At 35.3% G+C, this 22643-nt stretch overlaps 1 protein-coding gene across 1 annotated transcript in view; it reads left to right on the forward strand.

Annotated features, from left to right (window-relative positions):
* Positions 1-9876, forward strand: part of LOC127878872 (atrial natriuretic peptide receptor 1-like) — a 49789-nt gene extending 39913 nt beyond the window's left edge. The window contains exons 20-26 of the mRNA XM_052425399.1: positions 2950-3102; positions 3744-3867; positions 7236-7304; positions 7399-7573; positions 8010-8108; positions 9013-9104; positions 9647-9876. Coding sequence (XP_052281359.1) covers positions 2950-3102; positions 3744-3867; positions 7236-7304; positions 7399-7573; positions 8010-8108; positions 9013-9104; positions 9647-9703 — 769 coding nt within the window. The 3' untranslated portion in view covers positions 9704-9876. The remainder of the gene's footprint in view (positions 1-2949; positions 3103-3743; positions 3868-7235; positions 7305-7398; positions 7574-8009; positions 8109-9012; positions 9105-9646) is intronic.
* Positions 9877-22643: the final 12767 nt, after the last annotated feature.

The raw sequence follows: 22643 nt of genomic DNA on the forward strand, positions 1-22643 counted from the left end.
AAGGGGACAGTAAAGGACAAGTTCCATAACTCTGGTTGTCATTTTTACGGAATTATGGTCCTTTTTTGACTAAGTAACTTTGAATATATGGTAAAATTGTGTGTTTTGATCCACTTTACTTCTGAAGTATCAAGGCTATTGCGTTCAAACTTCAAATACTTTCATGCTATCATGATGGTACTGTACCTGGCAAGTTTAATTTTACCTTGACCTTTGAAAGACCTTGACTTTCAAGGTCAAATTATACAATTTTGCTTAAATTGCCATAACTTCTTTATTTATCATTAGATTTGATTGATACTTTGACAAAACAATTCTTACCTGACATACCACTATAGACTCCACCCAAACCATCCCCCACGTCCCCCGAATCCCCCCTCATTTTTTTAAAAGATCATCTAATAAATGACCACCACACCCTAACACTATACCCCTCCCCACCCCCACCCCCCTCCAATTTTTTAAAAACATTGTTAAAAAACAAAAATATTTATTTTTATTATTTTATTTTTGAAATACCGTCCAACTATCCCACCCAAATCCCCTCCCATTTTTTTTTGCCTTTTTGGAAGATAATTAATAACTGACCACAACCCCACACTATACACCCCTCTCCACTCCACCCTTCCCTCCTTTGTGATTGAAATTGAGATAGGTCCCTTCACTTTTAAAAAGAAAAATAGATGAGCGGTCTGCACCCGCAAGGCGGTGCTCTTGTTTAATAGGGCATCACAATTGCATTTTTCCATTATGTAATGATTTATTAAATAATAAACATAACGTTTGTGCAATAGACTCGCATGTACGCAGCAGAAACTAGATGACAAATTAAGTATTCACCAACATAATATATGTTAGTTGAGTATGTCCCTTATTTCAGTTTAAGTGATATAAACATTTTGTAAAATGACAAATTGAAAGTGAGTAGGTACAGGAAGAACTTCCGGAGATGTGTCTTAATTGGAAATGGAAACAAAATAATTATTAAAGCCCGTTGCTTTTGTTTCATCAGAAGAATATGAAGTTACGTTTCCTTGAGAATCGACCGATTTAAGGGGCGGTATTACATACGAATGTGAATGAGAGTTAATGAGACGTTTTATCATTTTCAAGTATTGTTTCTTTCTGTGCACGTTTAATCATATTGCTTACTCTGTTACAACGTATTCGATTTTCGCCCAGTTGTTAGCAGATGGTTGTTTTTTAAGTCTGTCGCGATTACGCGCAAAAGTACGTATCATAGAGTCGTACCAAGGTTTGTCATTAGAGCGTACTGTAACTAATTTAAATGGAATACACAGTTTCATCAAGTCTATGAGTTTCTCCGTACTTGAAACAGTAGCATCATCTACACTCGGGAGTGTAATGAAATTCCCATTTTCGATGTTAATTAAATGGTTAAGACGTTGAAAACTACATCGGTTGTACAGCCAGACATGTTTCTGCATCGGTTTACTTAAGACTGTTGGGACTTTTATATGTTCAGCTGTGGCGTGGTTATCACTAATAGAAGTGTCAATTGAAATTTCGTAACTATTCAGTACCATTGAATTATCAGAGACTATTATGGGATCAATTAAAGAGGCAGTATCGGCAGTGGCTCTGGTTGCTTCTGTTATAACGTTGCTTATATTAAATATGGTCAATAACTATTTAAGACAGGTACAGATTTTGGCCTTCTTTTATATCACCAAGCATTATTACATTCCTATCCAAGGCTTTATCAATATACTTTTCAAGGTAATTCCAAAACGATACATGAGAGTTTGGGGGGACAATACAAGCACCACAGTAAAGCGAAGAGGTGCCCTGTATTCTAACTGTATTTTAACTTCTAACTCAATTACACACCTAATTTTTTAAACATTATCGGAAACAACATCAATTTGATGAGTTTCCGTGAAGCATAAAATGTCAAAATCACACAAATTACTTGCGATATAATAAACTTTTTTTCGGATTATCTGCACGTAATATGGTAATATGGTAAATTTTGCTCAATATCCGCTGAAAAAGTAAAAAAAAATAAAAATAAAGCGTAAAACGTCAATTAATATGAGATTCATTTCGAAGACAAGCGGTCGAATAATGCAGCTTGAGAATAAAGCACGCGAGAACCCGAAAAAGAAATAGTTATACAAATTCATGTGTTACACTAAACGTGTAAAATAATTATTTACTACAACAATATTAATTTGAATTAAATAACCACACGGCCATTCGGTAATCAGCGAGATAGTTACCCATTAGGTAAAACATAAGCAAAGATACCTAAATGACTAAATAGCCATAAGGTAATGTAAAAATTAATTAAATTTCGTGTAACTTTGGATAATATAGGTTTAGTAAAAACAAATAAAGCATGTTGTTAATATTAGGTAGAATGAACAACGAGCTATAGCTTTTGAGTTCCAATCAACGAAACTACGAGTTTATTTTATCCGGCATCATAACCGTTACAAACAACTAGTCGAGGCCAGTGGTATATAGAGTATACAATATAAATTTGCATAATCGAGCACAACTTACAAATATAATTTCTAAATTAAGTTTAAAAAACAACATCAATAACAGAAAACAATTATTAGGCTGAATAAAAAAAAAACAGACAGCATATTTGCGGCTAATCAACAATATTGAAAACTTGAAGGAGCATGAATAAAATAGTCGAGTATCAAGACCAAAATCCATACGAACGACTTTCTATGCAAGTAACAAATAATATATAGTCAGATAGATAACAATTATATTTAGATTTAGTTATCATTATAAGTATTAAATTGATATTACATTTTTCTTAGTTTACTTAAAACATCGGCATAATTATCAAGCAGTATTAAATAAATACGCATTTTTTTGCCATTTATTCGAAACGAAACAATATAAGGCCAACAGAAGATTATTTGTATAGATATTTATGATAAGCGCCCAATGTGTAATTTATCATAGAAACAACGGCGATTCTAAGAACGTTCTGGACGTGCTGCTACAACGCATGGAGCGATACGCCAATAACCTGGAGAGCATGGTCGAGGAGAAGACACAGGCGTTCCTAGATGAGAAGAAACGTTCAGAGGAGCTGCTTTATAAGGTCCTGCCAAGGTGAGGTCACCTGAACTTTGATTTAGGATTTGAGGAGGTGGTCTGTAAGGATAAGGGACATAATTGCTCTACGTCGCTCGTATAATTGCAAAGTTTAGTATTGATGTTAAAAAGAGAAAGCAAGTTACATAAGATGTTTTGTCGTTGAGAAAACACTGGCCATCCTGAAGGAGAGAAACACTCAAAAGAGGTGTTGTATTAGGTCATGCCAGTATGAGGACTGTGGAATATTTATAGATGACGTGTTTCATAAATTTAGCATATAAATCGACGGATTTTGATTTAAACTGTGTTTAGCCTTTGAAAACTCCTTTACGCCAACTAAATTACTCTGTGCCTTAAATATTATAAAACCTCGTTGTTAATGACGTTCGTTTCTAAATAAAATAACACGGTTGTTGAAAAGAATGTGTATTTTTACAATATTCAGATACCAATAGTATTATCATAAGAAATATAAAAACCTAAATAAGCTTATATCATTGACCGTGTAACGTGACCGCAAAAATATATATGTTCACACGTATATGAAATGTATGGATGTATATCTTTTGAAATTGCGTATTTAATTAAAAATACAAATTTATAGCTACATGAACAATGACATCGTGTCCTTATATGAGCGTCCCTTTCATTTGCAGAAGCGTGGCGGATCAACTGCGAATGGGACATTCTGTAAACCCGGAAGCCTTCGAGTGTGTTACCATCTACTTCAGTGATATCGTCGGCTTTACTACCATCTCCGCAGACAGTACGCCATTCCAGGTGATCCATATGATAAAGCTTAGATCGATATTTATGACAGGTATTACTTACTCATGTCGCTTAAATAACAAAAGGCTGTTTCAGATATACTTAAAAATAAAGTTTACGCTCCTGACAAAAGAGGTGCATGTATATATAAGGTTATTTAATGAATACATGTGTCTAAAACTGCGATATTTTATGTATTATTGTTAGTGCGTTTATTGTAAATTATATTATCAACATATTTAAATGATTTTTACAGGATCGAGGAAGTTATTCGTTCTGCATTACATATTATCCCACTTTGAGTTTTGTACAAGACGCGTTTTATAAAAGCGAACGCATATAAAACATATACTGAACAAAATAAAACAGTGTAATTTATACGATTTGTGTATTTGTTTAAGAAAAAAACAAAAGGTTATGTCAACAATCCTGCGACTAAACTGCAATGCAGCTACATGAAGAATTCAATTCTGATCTTGTTTTACTGTTCGTCAAATTCATGTTATATTATGGCCTATTGAATACGACAAGAATTGCCTTCCATACACTGGTGTCTCTTTAATTAAGCGGTGAATGAAAAAATATATATGCAAGGAAATAACTACATTTCATGAATAATGATCTAAATTTTTTAAATTGACTTTTGGGGGAATAGCAAAAACATATATTAGTAAAAAAAAAAAAGTAAACCGTGTCAAGAGAAAGGTGTGATAACAACATGTTTTTCAGTGATATAAAATGGGAAGCCATTTTGTTGAAGGAAATATATCAAATAAGTATATCAAATGTTAGCAATTATTCAATCGGATAAATAAGCGGTTTTCAAACATTATTTGATATAAATGAAGGTCATAATTTGGGTAAGAGAGATACCCGCAATCGTTTTATTGTTTTGCAAGTATTTATGAGATCAGGCTGGATTGCTGTGTCTCACTTAGATATCTTACATGATGCAGCGCCAAGCTCTAAAGCTCTTCATACATTTCGAAATTCACACGCAAAATTGTTGCTTATATTGTAGTTGCTGAAATATTTATAATTTATAATAGTTCCGTTGTTTCAATTTACTGCAAGCTTAAAATATAGCTTATCATTTAGAAAGCCTTGTTATATCTTAAAGCTATGTCGCAATGAATAATTTGGGAATTAGTATAAAAAATACGTCACTTTTGGAAGATGAACGTTATCTGTTTATCTGTTTTAAAACACGAAGCATTTTTTAATACAATCACTTTTTCAATAGTAGATCATGAAATGATGGGCATAATTAATCATCCCCTTTTGAGTTATTTCATATGCATATTATATAAAATAAAAACATCATATGATTGCCTTACTCCTTATCTATAATGATTTCATTTCCTAAATGAAAGAAAGAATGTCGTAATGCAGAGATTATAACATGTCCTTTTCACATCTCAACTCGGAATAAGTATAAGCTATTGCATAAGATTACACAATTCGGGTTTAGAACGAATCCTCTTTAAGTTAAGATAAGAAAGCTTTTCGTAATACAGTCCTTAAATCTTTTCTGCGCCAACTAGAAATATCTCTCCCACAATCGATCTCATCTTTGCGCTTGACGCGCGCGCCAGTAGTAGCCTGCAAAAAATATATAGTCTACTTTATGACATCATTCACTAGCATACCCATTTGCTATTGTTTACAATGGTACACGCGTTTAAAATTTTACGTTCAAATTAATGCAGTATCTTTCCAGTTCGATACCACACTATTTTCTGCAATTGCTTGTTTACTTGCTGACCTTTAACGTTATAACTGGATTATTGGAAACTGAAAATTTAATGCATCAGAAATGACAGAGAGACAGAGAGAGCTAGTGAGAAACGCACGGACCATGAATAATGTCATCCTCTTTTTATAAAAAGACATACAATATCAGCGTGGACAAAATGTAGTGTTACTCCAAGACGAACGTCAGTGACGAGGACGGTGAAGGACAACTTTTAGGAAAGAATGTCAAACATCATGTCATGCAAGACAGACAAAAAAGATCATCATTATTGTAATGGACGACATAGTCGCCAATATCAGCAGTAAAAACCTAGGATATGATAAGCTCATTTAGCTTAAAGCTTAGCAAGTGCTTGGCAAGATGAATTTAAACGGGGTGGGATTCGCCGACCTGTGCGCAACAAATAATCAGGTCATCTGTGGAAGTGTTAACCACCTCATCTGTGGAAGTGTTTACCACCTCAAAAGTATACACGAGAACACTGGAGAGTAACCAAACCTGTCAATGAAAAATAAGATCGACCATAAACATAGAAACGTCAGAATCCGCATCGTTATAGCACGAACAAACCTTCCGTTGAAGAACATCAGAGGATGCAGCGCGATATGCATCATCACCAATATCAGGCTCACCAAAACCATCGTGTAGGCAATACTATTCTATGAAGCAGATACCTGGAGATCATACGTCACCACCATAAAAAATCCAGGTTTTCATCAACATCTTCCCGAAAAAAGTCTTCATGATCCGCTGACCAGACAATATCATCAACGAAGAATTATAGAGAAGAACAAAAAAGTCGTTGAATAAGAGAACATTCAGAGACGTAGGAGATGGATTAATAACACACTTGGTAGGCTTAATCCAATACAACGAGGAAATCTCTCACCTTAACTCCCGTTGGAAACAGGAAAACATGGCGGTTTAGAAACAGTTGGCGCCGAGATCCCGAATAAAGATTCCAAGCATATTGGCAAGATAAGGGGGAAGCTGGAGATACAAGCCCAAAACCGAGAAGCCAGGAGGAAACTGGTCGGCGGCATCGATGAGATAACAGGCGAAAATGGGAATATATTATTAAAATTAGACATAATATACAAACAAAAGCTTAACTTGCAGACTTAGTACTAAAAGTAAAAAACAACAACAAATAACTGCGTCATTTAATCATTATTAAACGTAATTCCGCTTATTTTTGGTGTCGTTTGGAAGAATAACGAGCAAACATAAGGAGTAAAAACGAGTGTACTCAGTTAAGAGAGAATACTCGTGCTGTCATGCGTTAAACGTCGTTTTGAAATATGCAACAACCTTATATGCGATTGTAGCGATTTTTAGACGGTTCAGTTGATACTAATGTGTGTTTTGTACTGCTAGAAATGATGATATGGCTTATTTGTAAGGTCGTTTTATCTGGTATTTTGAAATGAGCAAACAAATTGCGTACCGTCTATGTATATGTCCACGAACAAAAACTACAAACTCTATATACCAATGTGCTAAAGCGCACAACTGTTAATACGAACAGAAACAATACTTGGTTACATACACACAGGCACTGCTTGTATTTCTACAATTTGATTTCAGTGCTGCGGATGATGTTATTGATTTTGTTTTATTTCAGGTCGTTGATTTGCTTAATGACCTATACACATGTTTCGATGACATTATTGAAAACTACGACGTATACAAGGTAAGGTCAAAATATACCGATATATTATTAAAATTGATATACGTTATGGTAGACATTACTGACTGCATTTAACAATAACGCGCTTCACTGACAGGTTGAAACAATCGGCGACGCTTACATGGTGGTATCCGGACTCCCTGAACGCAACGGGAATGAGCATGTTCGACAGATTGCTCGGATGTCCCTTGAAATAGTCCACAGTGTGCGACAGTTCGTGATTCGTCATAAACCGGAAGAACCGCTACGGGCGCGTATTGGATTACACTCTGGTTTGTATTTTAGTTCAGTGTTATGAACGTGAAAAGTCAAATATTCCGCTTAAATTTATGCGTTCAACATTGCATGGACGGCTCATTGTTTATTACCGGAGCTTTAACAGGTTTCTATTAGCGGTTTACACTTGTCTTATAAACAAACCAAACCCATGAACATTTAAGACTAGATGATGCCATGTAGAAAATACTATTGTTTGTGTCATTTGTATAAAACTTTACATCAGTGACCGTGTGTTAAACAAACATGTATGCTTTTAAAATTTGTTGCTGGTACATATGTATAAAGAAAGCGTTTTAGACAATACAATTTTTTTTAAACATATTTGTTTAACGTCTATCTTTTGCTCAATATGGAAAATGAAAGATCTTCTTACCTTCAATATTACAACAAATGATCAAGCTCTTTAATGATGTTTTACCTCTCGCTCAGGTCCTGTCTGCGCAGGCGTGGTTGGACGGAAGATGCCTAGGTACTGTCTGTTTGGGGACACCGTGAACACCGCCAGTCGTATGGAGTCCAACGGAAAAGGTCGGGTTTAAAGATTGATTTCCTTAATTGAATTTTTAAATTTAACATCGATATTCACATTTCGGCTTTTTTCGGAGATTGTTACAAATAATCGATATTGCCTGATCGATTTAATCAGCGCGATAACATTTCTAGCACATCACCTTCTTTATGTCTCTTAGAAGTTATATGTAGTCCCGAATTGTTTGTGTCATACAATCATAGCTCCAAAACATAACGCAATTTTCCCTCCACTTGTGTGACTTAACTGTTCAGGCCAGTTTCAAAATGCGTGTAATAATACTTATGTGAATACTAGTATATATGACACTAAACAGTTTTAAACGATATAACTCAAAACCAGGACTTTTTACACCTGACTTTAATAATCTATTATCATGTATTCGCTTTTTCTATCATATTGTGCTTAAAATAAGTTTATTGCGCGAGCCTTGGGTATTTTTTCTATTTCGTAATGCATCAATTCAATCACTGCCTCGAGCAACGTTTCTAACATACGGCATATTTTGTGTTACGTTTGCACCTCAGATACCATGTTCCAGTGATAGCATCCAGGGGTTGAATTCATTATACACATGAACACCATTACTTTATTGTGTTTTGTCCACATTAGAAATATTAACATCGCGCCGTAAGTACTTCATACATCGTGTTAGATATACGTTGATGTTTAACTCTTCTTTTTTGAAAAATCATATTGACTGATATGTAAGAATATAAATGCAAAAGGTCAAACAAGGTGGCATTAATTACCAAAACGTTTTTTAACAATGAAAATATACATCAGCTGATCGTAATTAATTGATGGGTCAAGTCCAGTTATAGTTTATTGTAGCTTCCCATATAATTAAATCAATCAGTTTTCTTCAGAGGCTTATTTAAAACTCCCGAAGTGTGTTTACAGCAATGAAAATACATATCAGTGAAGCCACTATGGAACTTCTTTTGCCATTTGCCACTTTCACCATAGAAGAGCGGGGAATAATCGAGGTCAAGGTAATACAGGGCGTTTGGTAATCTAGTTTGTTTATCTCATCGCATTCTGTTTGAAATGTTTTACCCATGTGAGGGCGTTAAGGCGAGCTGTGAAATGAAAAATACTTTTCTGTTTACGGTTATTTATTCACTAACAAACGAAATTTACAATTAAATAACGAGGTCGTCAATTTATTAGTCCAGTTATGAATTGCGCATCAGCACGATTTACAATTGTTACTAAGCAAAGGATAAGGAAAACATTGTTAAGATTTTTTACCTTCAAATATTTGTACACTCAATACAAAATAATCGAATTAGCTGCATAATATCGTTTCTAATTTCTTGTATTGAAGAATATTATTCTGCCAATATTTTGTTAATATATATTTATATAAATGAACTAATTAATGAATGAACAAAGGAGAGAAAGAACGAACAGACGATTGAATGACTTAATCAGCTATTCACCAAACTTTCATTTCCGAGAAGAATGTTCTGCACTTCCGTACATTTATAAACATACTATCATTCGTTAATAAAGAATTTCATATAACTTTCAGGGAAAAGGGCAAGTGCGAACCTTCTGGCTTCAGAACGAGCTAGAAACTCAGGCATGAAGTTAGAAACAGAGACACCCTAGCGGTTACTTCTCTATTGAATAATTGCTAATGATTTTATCTTGATAACGTTGGTGTTACACCTTTCATACATTTTTTCAGTGCTGTTTTTACTAAACGGACTACAGGAAAGCATTTATTTACAATTTCAAATTTACTATTTCAAATAAAGAAAAAAAAACTAACATCAAAATCTTAAATAATTAAATAATAAAGCATCGTCACGTGGTTTGTTTATTTAGAATGTAAAGAAATCCCTAGAAATTGTACATACAGGCTGCTGGAATCGCGATCGTGCTGAATAACGCAATGCACATCGGATAAAACCGTGTTGTGGTACTGACGCAATAATTTCACTATAATTGTCAAGAATCTAACCACATGAAATCATTATGAGATATCAGCTCTACATCTATTTGCATTGTTATCTAGTGCAGGACTAGGCCTGCAAAATGGGGTTGGGAGATTGTTTCACATGATGTGGGTAAATTATTCCCTATACAGGATAATGCAATGAGGTGCGTGTTCGTCACAGTCCCATTAGCATCAAAATACCAAAACCCAAAATTTCCGTTGACGGCCATGTTGAAAAAGGATTGCCTTTTGTAATAAAATAAAATGTTTTACCTCTTAATGGATTAATTTTTCGGGAAGGACTCAGTTTTGAGAGGTCTTTTTAAATAGTGAGTGTTTCGGAAAGGTCAAGTACAAGGTCATTTGATACATTGACGACCTTGAATTTACCTTGGACAGTAGTAGCGAGGGTATAAACTTAAATGTCACACATTTTGACGTAATTAATTCTATTACAATATGTGTATGCAAGTTTTACGGAATATTTATACATTTAGATAACTTACGCATGTTATATCTATTGACAACTGACTAGTAAATTAAAACTTTTTTCATATTCGGAGGAAAAATACTACAGTGAGCGGGACTCAAACCCAAATGCAAATTGGAAAATAATGTGAAATCGACCGAACCCTATGCTAAGCATTTGTTGAACGTAGGCTCAATTTCAAATCGACTTCATATCGAGTAGATGTCGGGAAGACTTTGAACCAATGTCATATTTTAGCTAGGCAATCACTGAGCCACCACCTTTCTAGTGACAGGCTAATTGAGATTATCCTAATTAGCTAATTTCGGGCTAACAACTAATTGCATATTGCATTATAGCAAAAACGCACACAAATCATAAAAATGCAATCAGGCTCATTTTACATTGCTAATATATTTTTAAATGTATTCGTTCACATTTTTTGCAGATTTAATGCAGTCCCAAAGTTATTCATTTCATGTCAGGTTTCCACAAGGTGCATGTCCATTTGACTATGACTTACTGTGATGCAATGCCTGTCCGCAGACAAATTAAGGACAACGTCGAGTACACTTGCGCAATATCAAATAACTCCGTCGTAAAGGGTCAATGCACGATATGGGAAGCAGTAGGGCTGCAACGGGTACACGAAATATCCGATGATATGGGATCCAACTTCAGATTCGCGGGTACGGATCCACCCCTGGAAATTCCGGTTCAGAATATTTATTTTCATAGTTATATGTAACCTAGCGCTGTTATTTTAAACAGACTCCTCCATGATATCCAATTAGTTTTGCTTTCGGGGCTCATTAGAGAATGTCAAATGACACTCTTATACAATTCAAACCGAAGGATCTCGAATGATCTGCTACTTGACTGTCACACCTCAATAAATATCCACTATTATACATATCTTTTAAACAGAACCAGTCTGTATAAAAAAACAATACTCGTGAAAACCCTCATACTGCTCTGGACGGCGTTAATTGAAAAAGTGCATGTTTTATAGTTTATAGATTTTGGGCGATTGCCTTCTGCAATTCGCACCATAGGTAACATAATATACGTATATCGAAGAATGTAGTCTGTTACTGCATTTAACCACTTTGCAGCCATATTCTGCATTCGCAAACAAAATAACTCGGATTAGCGCGTTCCATCCATGCAAACGTCTTTTCACTGTGCCATTAGCACCCGAGTAACACGCAGTTCTCATGGAAGGTGTATACAGCGACGAAATATCAGTTCAATATTATTATACCTCACTTTTATTTACATTGCTAAACTCCCATAGGCCATCGTGACATAGAAAGACTGTCAGACCCAGCGGGAATAAATTTACTGTCCAAAATATACTGTATCCCGCTGCCACAGCAATCACGTGCCACCAGCGGGAAAAAAATTAATGACAAAAAAATACTGTATCCCGCTGCCTTAGCAATAACGTGCGGAATGTTCGAAAATTGTACTGTCCCATTCGCGCATGCGCAGTACGCAGTTTTGCGTGTCCGTTGTATTTGGAAAATTAAAATATCGATTGCAGCTGAAACTGTGCGGTATAATAGATTAATGCAATTATTTAACCTCAAAGGCAACTTTAATCCAATGCTAATATTAATAAAGTTACAACGATATACACTTTCAGTGTCTGTTCTTAAGGTGTTATGCATGACAAACACCCAATCCGAAATACGTTTTGGATTCGTTCAATGCTTTAAACAAATATTTTACTGTTAAAAAAACCACCACGTCCATATTGTTGTCCCAAAATGTTTCGTCACCGAAATGACGTCACACAAGTACGTCATAAATTGCGTAATCAAGTGATGAAAGCTGGTTCTGTAATATATTTTCAAAGAAATAATTGACGACTAAGAAAATTGATGGGATAAATTGATTACTAGGTCGGTGCCGAATAAAACGAAGTTCATTTTGCTCTGCCCGTAAATCTGAACCACTCAACATATTAATGGTTGTTCATTGCTGAAATTAAATTCAATTATTGAATATTAAAATTGTTCATGGTTCATATAAATTGTTCATGTTTGAATAGTTTATTCGGTATAATAAAATTAATATTACATGTCTGACAGGGTGACAGTAAATTTGTCAACTTTCGGAAAATAATTAACTGCGTTCGCGATATGGGCGACACAATTAAATTACCACGCGCTACATTTTTACTGGCAAAGTATACATCTCAATAATCTCTGTGCTACAAAGTTTTTATATTACAATCGCCCGTGCTTTTCATGCCAGTTTTGAACTTTTTTCTTACACACGAAATACATGTTGTGGTTGTCACTTTCAGCAGCTAATTAATTTGCGTTAATGTTTACCAATTAATCAAAACAATCTCGTTTATGTCCGTCCTAACGGTAGAACATTATCAACATTTATTGTTTGTTCCCATATAGTCGCTAGATTAAAATTTACATATTACCTACACTGTTTCGGTGTGACTTAAAGTCCAGCAAAAAAATTAATTGAATATATATATGACATGATATATAGAAACCTTATGACAACGTTTTTCTTTACGAAATCTCAGATCACATATAACACTAAGTCAGAGTTAAAACCTAGGTCACCATTTCATATGATAATAATCAAAATTGTATTCACAAACGTTTCGCAGTTATGAATTGGCACGCACGACAATGGCTTGTTTTAAAAAGCAGCATTTACTTTTTACCCCAAATGCTAAATCATATATTATGTTGACAGCCTGTCACCCTTCCTTAATTCCATCTGTTTAAGTCAACAAAAGTGATTGGTTGGCATCACGGTGTATAGTATTTTTACGACCACACAATTTGAGCAAAATCGCCCTACCAGTGCTTTCAGTACGTTGATTTTCATCTGCTCCAAGACCGGATATGTAGTTTTGTCATTATAAGTCTTAATAGCTTGCTACTGAAGTTTATTCATTAATTCTTCCACCATCAGAACACCAGTGCGGACACATAAATAATGGCTACCATTCAACACTGCTTCTTTATCACCTGGTCAAAACACACTACGTTCGATGATTTCGTAATCTAGGTCGAACCTTGCAGACATTTGCTCTGCCACCTGAGCAGAAAACGGGTAAAATTGAAAGGGTCCTTACGAAGAAAGCTGTCGTTGAACGTTTTCGTTTCGTGTACGTACATGTCTGCGGCAAGAGCGAAACACTCTCATTACACCATATTGCAAGTTATTCCTTATAAAACTATATTTGCACACTCTGAAATGTAGTGAGGCAAGGTCCGACTGTAGCACGTTCAGTGATTGTTCTTTGCGTAACATGTATGAAGCAAACAGGCATCATAGGCACCAACGCACACTAAACAATCGTGTAAAAAGCGGCCCAGATATAAGAACTTTCTAGGTCTGAACCATTGCACAGAAATAATAATAGTAGTAAATATACGGACTGTGGCTATATTCCGGGCAGTTTGTGTGTCAAGCAACGTGGCCGTATTATTTTCAGGATGCATGAACATATTTTATGATAACGCTGGTCTAACTATAAGCTTGATTTGGGCAGGTAGCTCTTGACACGGTAGCTTTGTCCTCAGAATTAGATGTGCAACATTCACCCTTTGCCCGAAGATTGTCAATATAAGGCCGATAAAAGAGCACATGATTGATGTTTGTAATGGCCAGGTTGATATGATCAGTAGACATAAAATAACGCTCAAATTTAGTCTTAGGTAGCTCTGACGACATTTGATGTGGCAGTATAGCTCCAGAGATAACTGGCTTTATACATTCATCTTGGCAGTTGCTCAGACGATCAGCCATTCTTGTGAAAATATCATCCAGAGAGATCTTAGAAATGTTAACATATAACTGTGGGATCAAAGTAAGAAAGCAAATTTACCAAACCTGGGAACAAACTAAAAAGACAATCAACATAATCATATCACAATAACAACATGCTGTGTTAAACAGATTCGTATTCCGCCATACCGTGACTTTCCCGCAATTGGAAATAAACTGAGGGTCTCAACGATCGGATCTACATGTGTATGTTTATAATCCTCATTCATTAATAAGTATGTGATTACATGATTATCTATAAAAAAATGGTTCTATTGAATATGTTTTGTGAGATTTTTTGCAAATATAATATTCAAATACATATTAGACAATTTAAAACTGCGAAAAATAGCGTTAAATTTAAGTAAAATCGGAGCTTTCCATTCCTTCAAACCAATGACTCTCAGTATCAAAGGATTAAGCGGTTGAAATCACAAAATGACATTGTATATGCCGTTTTAAGTCCATTTTTACTTTGAAGAGATACATTGATAATTACGTTATTCTACACACTACGTTCAGACAGTATAGATTTTTCATTTTAAATGGATATTGCTAGTATAATAAATTTAAACAAAATTATACCAATGGAGCCATCCTTGAATCGGAAATGGCAAGAAAAGTGCAATGATGCCAGACACAGAGACGCACTTAGCTTATTTTGGATGTGTAGGAACCCAAAAACTCAATTCCACTAATAAACTCTCCCAACTACGTTTGGCCTACGTGTCCACAGACTAAGTACATGAGAAATCTGTATGTTTTTTAATTATAGGTCTGTATTAAGTTTTGCTATTATTGGTATAAAAATGTAGATCGTCTCGGTAAAACGCACAAAAAATAGGATATTTTACAGAAGACAATAAATATGTGCGTAAATTTCATGACCATGAGATCATTAGTTTTTATCTCTAATAAAGTAGTAACGTTTGACCTGTAGCGCACATTAAAACGTCTCGAAGTTTAAACATATCTACATGTAATAACTCTATGCCCAAAGCTATGAAACTACGAAAAAGCAGAAGATACGTCTTTCGTCTGATTCAAAATAAATTGGCATTAATGAGCATCATATCAAAGCGACGCATAAGGTGCTAACACAATGTCGCGCGCTTCAAGGTAATTTCTCAGTTGACTTCTCGAACAGCTTTCAAACATCGCTTATTGTATCCGTTCATTGACTGGCTCATGCAATTATAGATCTTATGTGTCATCATTATTTTAATGTGATTTTTCCATAAACTACAATCGTGACGTCCGTTTCATTATCCAAAGAGAAAGTTGGTATAGATCAGACATATTCAAATATGGTAATATTTGTTAGATTACTACTAAAACATACTAAATGATGCTAATTAGAAAACACTGCCCAACTATGCATGTGTACTACTGATGACTTATATGTACTGTAGTAAAATTATGAAAAATGAAGACACAATTTTTTGTAATCTTGAATTCGTATCCCACTTTATAAATTTGATACGTACAATTTCAACCTTTAGTCTAAAACATGATGTGTTCCGAGTAACTATTTTGAAAGATTTTTTATAAGTACCTACCGTGCAGTTGATACGATGCCCGCCCACCGATAGTGAGGTCACGTCTCAGGGAGCGATCGTAGTATCTTCGCAAAGATACACAGATCTGGTTCTTAAACAGAAACACAATTGACCTATAAGAATGAGTCTTTTGTAACACTGACGCTAAAATATAAAAAAAAGCTTACACTTATTAGCATGAGTTTCTTGCATGTAAAAACACATGTTGATTAAGTCATTTCCCCTTCTAGCGCATCGTATTGCATCCACTTGGCCAAATTTAAGGGACCAATCAATTTAGTTTTCGTTCTCAATGAGCCTAAATATATACAAAATAAAACATCACTTTGTACATAAGTTTAGATTAACAGTTTATTTTTTATTGTAGTTGCATTGTATTTTTTTCTTTAAAAAACTATTAATTATTTGATATTGAGCGAAGAGGATTTAAATGAACGTTTGTACGATATGAACACAATAAAGACGTTAAACGAGAGAGTCAAGAAAGAACTTCATGGAAATATTTAACCTGCAAACATCAGGTTTATTTTCGGTAGTAAATAAAACATGAGGCATTATGTAAGACACTGCTTTATAAACAAATTTAAGCTTAACTCAGTATTTTGATGAACAAAATATATTTTACATTTACTAGATATATATCTAGTAAGAGAAATGAATTCGTTTAATAAATATTTTTTCAATTTTATCTCAAAATGTCAAGTTAAGAAATGTTTAATATTTATTAAAAGTCCGATGAACATGTCACCTGATTGTATACCACTTCAGTAACTGGATTCTTGACCAGACATCTGTATATACATGTCATTACTTCAGTTTTGACCTTTCATTTGCAAGTTTTGTACAACTGTTTTGAAGTCGTTTATTTCGCTGACCTGGTGCTTAAAATACAGACATAAGATTTAGTATTGTCAATTAGGCAAAAAAGCAACAATGAAAGATCAGCAAGTATTATGCTAGAATATACACCTATTGTTCATTGAATTTAAAGACGTTGATAAATTAATGGTCGACCATACTGCGCACTTAACTATTTTTTAAATACGTTTATTGTTAAATATCTTCCTTCCGGCTCGGCGTTACTTAAAGCACTAGTGAACTCAACAAACCAGGAGGATACAAAAGCAAAGCATTTATTTGAATAATCAAACATTTTTTATCTTCCGTTTGGCTAATCCGTCTGTATAGTATAATTTACATCGATTAGCAACTGATTACAAACTTGGATCTAACACGCATTGAACCAATTGATCTACAGGATGGAAAAAGGGTCTGGACAACAGAGAAAACTGGGGAAACTACAAACCTATGAAGGTTTGATAAATTCGGGAAATTTTGCAGGAAATGTAAACAAATGTTTTTAAGTGTGAAAAGTATGTGAGCAATAAGTATACACTTGTTCTGTGGATTATAAATGCCTAAAAAGCGGGATTTTTTTAACGTGAGACAAATCAAGTAAAAACAAAAAAGAGAAAGAGTATGTGTTCAAATGGCAATATGGCGGAAAGTATGAGTTGTGTGAATATTTTAGGAGCAGCGACATCCACACCTGCTAACTTTAACAATAACAGTCATTTCCACAGTAGTCAATTTATTAACATGCCTTCACCGGGATTCGGAAAATTCAATATGCCAACAACTCCCAATGTCATGTATTCACAGCAAAATACAGATTATACTAAACAGTACTAAACAGTCTTTTTGGCAGGATGGGCATTATAAATAAACAACTAAGCCAATTAGAAACCATTTAGTGAACAATGAATACTCTTACAATGAAACATGAGCGCATGGACAAAAAAGTGTAACAAATTGAGAACAAAATCATAGCAAAAGAGCAAAGCGCCAATATTGTAGTACTATGCTGCATGATTTAAATACAATACCAATGAAAATTGAAACATCAAATTGCACCATGCCGATACAATAGGGCGTTATAACACCGCAAAAATTAAGCCTATTGTAACAAAGATTGCTTATAACACGGACCGAGATCAAGTTCGGAAGCTTAGGCGTTGATAACACCTACGTCTCGGACAAAAGGCTTCCAATTAGCTTAAAGGGACGCCGTGTGGTTTCTCGGAACAATACCCCAGAGATATTATGAAAAACAGACAGAAGCTAATTCGAATCACGAAGAAGACGAGAGAAATTAATAAGGGAGGCCTATCTCAGGAAGGATAAACTATTCATCGACTGCCAATAGAACTAGAGCTTTGTCACACGGACGTGACGAATACCCCCACAGGCCGTATCGACACATAATATTTGCATGTCGTCTTCACAAAAAACAGCGGACAACCATGCTCAATTTTTAAAACGCACAAAGTGACCCCTTCACCTAGTTTTTGACCCAAAAAGGCCCATGTTCTAACTTGGCCTTAAGACCATCTCCATATAACTTCTTACCAAGTTTGGTGAAGATCAGATGTAAAGTACTTGAATTAGAGAGCGGACACCATGCTGAATGTGAATAAACGCACTAAGTGACCCCGTGACCTAGTTTTAGGCCCGGAATGGCCCCATGTTCAAACTTGTCTTAGAGATAATTTAGATATAACTGGTGACCAAGTTTGGTGAGGATTGGATAAAACTACTTGAATTAGAAAGCGGACAACATGGTGAGGTTTAAAAAAAACGCACTAAGATACCTCGTGACCTAGTTTTTGACCTTGCATGACCCATATTCAAACTTGACTCTAGACAATCATCTAGATACAACTTCTGAACAAGTTTGGGTGAAGAGATTGGATGAAAACTACTTGAATTAGAGAGCGGACGGACATTGTGATGTTTAAAACGCACTTAGTTACCCCGTGACATTGTTTTTGACCCGGCATGACCCATATTCAAACTTGCCATAGACATTATCAACATACATTTCTGACCAATTTTGGTGAAGATTGGATAATAACTATTTGAATTAGAGAGCGGACAACATGGTGAGGTTTAAAAACACACTAAGTGAAACCCGTGAACTAGTTTTTGACCCGTCATGGCCCATGTTCGAACTTGACCCTAAACATCATCTAGTTACAATTTCTTACCAAGGGTGGTGAATAATCGGATTAAAACTACTTGAAATAGAGAGCGGACACCATGCTCCAATTTGTAAAAACGTACTTAGTGACCCTGTGGCCCCTAGTTTTTGATTTGACATGGCCCATGGTCGAACTTGGCCTTAAGATCATCTAGATAAAACTTCTGACCAAGTTTGGTGATGATCGGATGAAAACTACTTGAATAAGAGAGAAGACACCATGCTGAATGTTCAAAAACGCACTAAGTGACCCCGTGACCTAGTTTATGACCCGGCAAGGGCCCATGTTTCGAACTTGGCCTTAAGATCATCTAGATACAACTTCTGACCAAGTTTGGTGAAGATCGGATGAAAACTACTTGAATTAGAGAGCGGACAACATGGCTGAATGTTTTAATAACGCACTAAGTGACCCCGTGACCTAGTTTTTGACCCGGCAAGGCCCATGTTCGAACTTGGCCTTCAGATCACTCTAAATAAAAACTTCTGACAAAGTTTGGTGAAGATCGGATGAAAACTACTTGAATAAGAGAGAGGTCACCATGCTGAATGTTAAAAAACGCACTAAGTGACCCCGTGACCTAGTTTTTGACCCGGCAAGGCCCATGTTCGAACTTGGCCTTAAGATCATCAAGATACAACTTCTGACCAAGTTTGGTGAAGATTGGATGAAAACTACTTGAATTAGAGAGCGGACAACATGCTGAATATTTAAAACGCACTAAGTGACCCCGTGACATAGTTTTGACCCGGCAAGGCCCATGTTCGAACTTGGCCTAGACATCATGTAGATACATCTTCTTACCAAGTTTGGTGAAGATCGGATGAAAACTAGTTGAATTAGAGAGCGGACACTTAATACGGACCGACAGACAGACCAACCGACAGACAAGTTCACTCCTATATACCCCCTAAACTTCGTTTGTTGGGGTATAACAAGCCAAATGCCTTTGAGAAATGTTGGAGTGTTGTGTAATGCGTAACCTGGAACGTTGAAGGGCTCACAGCGGACAAGTTTACATCACCGGAATTCGTACAAATACTTTCTCCATATGCCATTATACGGTTATAAGAAACAAGGACACTATCTAATATCTAATTGTCTGGATAACGTGATCCGATACATTAATATAGACGTAATCAATATAGGCGTGCGAAGCGTGAAAGTTGTGGAAGTATTGTATATGATATAGATTATATACGAAAAGGGGGTTCAGTTGTTAAAAATGAAATGGATTGTCTATTGTGGATTACTTTATCAACATTATTTGAATACTGAATATGACGTGTAAATTGATGCAACATATATAGCACCTTAAATACACCAGTTCACTCTCGATTGATTGTACATGTGTATTTTTATGACTATTAAAGCTGATTTTAATCCTTTCCGCGAGCATGTTCTGTTTATGTAACAGACGATAAAAATGAACCCCCATCCAAGCATTGTGTGGTGGATGGAGGGGCATTATTGGAGAATGGCCGGAGGCCGAAGTATACAAGCATATGGCTCTTGTGACCCGCAAAATAGTCGCACTTTAAAGGTCAAAAAATGACCTTACACCACGTGACCAATCATACATATAAGCTCGAGATCCACATGAAAATCTCATAGTTTTGAAGAAATTTATGTTGGCTTCTTAGAAAAAACCAAATGATAAACATATGCATATTTCATTATTAGAAAAAAAGCATATGTTAATCTTTATTATAAACTAATCATTGTGTCAGAATTGTTAAACAAAACTCCAACCACTAGTAAATATTTATAAATAAAGTGGGAATCAGAGGGAAGATGCTGGTATATTTCGGCCTCCGGCCATTTTCCAATAATGCCCCTTCATTCAGCACAAAATGTTTGGATGGGGGGTTCATTATTTTCGATGGCCTACGGATCTCATATACAAGCATGTTTCAGGTGAAAGACAACATAAATATAACCAACTACATTTAATTCACTTCAGATGCAACATACAGTCTATATTACTTTGCTTCATATACTTAAGCATCATCTGAACATAACATCAAAATATATATTGCAAAGTTGACCAATATTATGCAGAAAAGAGATATAAATCAAAAAACAATTCTGCTTAAAACAATTCATAACAATATGAAACATCTTGAATTTAATATTTTTAATCCAACTACCATGAACTCAATACACAATTCTGGTAGTTATCTCTGAGATAAAATGCCTTAATTGTTTTTGCTGAAGACCAATTAGCGGTTGTGAGAATTTCGGACATTTTATACCCAGCCCTAGAAGCTGCATGTGATGAAGATCCCCAATAAGAATGAGCTTTATATTTAACACTGTCTATTCCTGCTAATAGAAATACATTTTTAACCAGCGAGCAAAAGTGCTTGTATAGACTGCTTTATAATTTAAAAAAAAAAAACAATTGAGAATCTTTTCTCAAAAACTGTGTACATTTAAAAAAATACTGGGCACAACTCATGTTCCTCATACGAACATAATTTTAGAACAAAATGTTTACCTGGTTTAGTTGTTTTCAACCGATCACCACACAAAGCCACTAAAGACACGCGTTTAAATGTTAAAAGTTTCAATGAAAGGGATTGTAAAGGCATCCATTTTTCAATAACATTTAGTACCTTTCCTACATCCAAAGTGTCAACATACCTAGGTTTGGGAGGTAACTCTCTATTTAGACCCTTCATAAATCTATTTAGTATATTAAAATTCAAAAACATGCTAGGATTTAAAATCTTGACCGTCTCTAAAATCACTGACTTGTGACAACATATAACACTATACGAGTTTTTCAACTTAAACTGTTTTAAATAAAGCAAATACGATAATATGTCACTTTCAAGCGGTTTAATGGAATTGCACATCCGGAGATTACACCACATATACCATCGTTCCCATGCGGATGAGTACTGATTTCTTGTTCCTGGTCACCAGCTTTGGAAGACTGAGTCGATAGCCATTTGTGGAATGCCGCAATTCTGCAATTCTCTCCTGACACAATCGCTCCAACCAACTGCAGATGTCCTTTCATTGGATGCAACTCGTTGTTGTGAGGAATGGTAAGTAGGTTCTTGTGTCGCGGCAACCAGGAAAAGAAAAAATGAGTCCAAAAACAATGGAAACAATGTCTGATTAGGCCATAATGGACATATTAACAATGCGGCTTTAACCTGATCTTCCTTTATTTTATTCAACACCATGCCGAGTAAACGAAATGGCGGGAAGATATACGGTTTCCATTTTAACCAGTCTAAAAAGAAAGCATCTGTATATAAGGCTTCAGGATCTGGGGTCCGTGACATATAGTTGGCCCATTGTTTATTCAATCGAGATGCAAAAAGCATCCTTATTTGGATTCATCAACTGTGAAGACAACCTTTCAGTAACTGATGTTTTTAATTTCCATTCGGAGGTATCTGAACAATTTCTAGAAAAATAATCTGCCTGAATATTGGAGATGCCTGGCAAATGAAAAGCAGAAAGATAACATCTCTTTTAATGCACCATTGTCGTATCTTTTTCGTTAATTTATCCATTTCTTTACAATTGATACCACCTTTATTATTAAGATATGATATAGCTGTGGTACTGTCACTCTGTATGGCAACATGAATACATGTGTTATTGCAAACCAGGTCTTCAATGCAAACAAAATTGCAAGCAACTCTAAATAATAATAATATGAAACAGTGATTCTCGTTTGACCAACT

Source organism: Dreissena polymorpha, chromosome 4, assembly GCF_020536995.1.
Source record: "Dreissena polymorpha isolate Duluth1 chromosome 4, UMN_Dpol_1.0, whole genome shotgun sequence".
NCBI lineage: Eukaryota > Metazoa > Mollusca > Bivalvia > Myida > Dreissenidae > Dreissena > Dreissena polymorpha.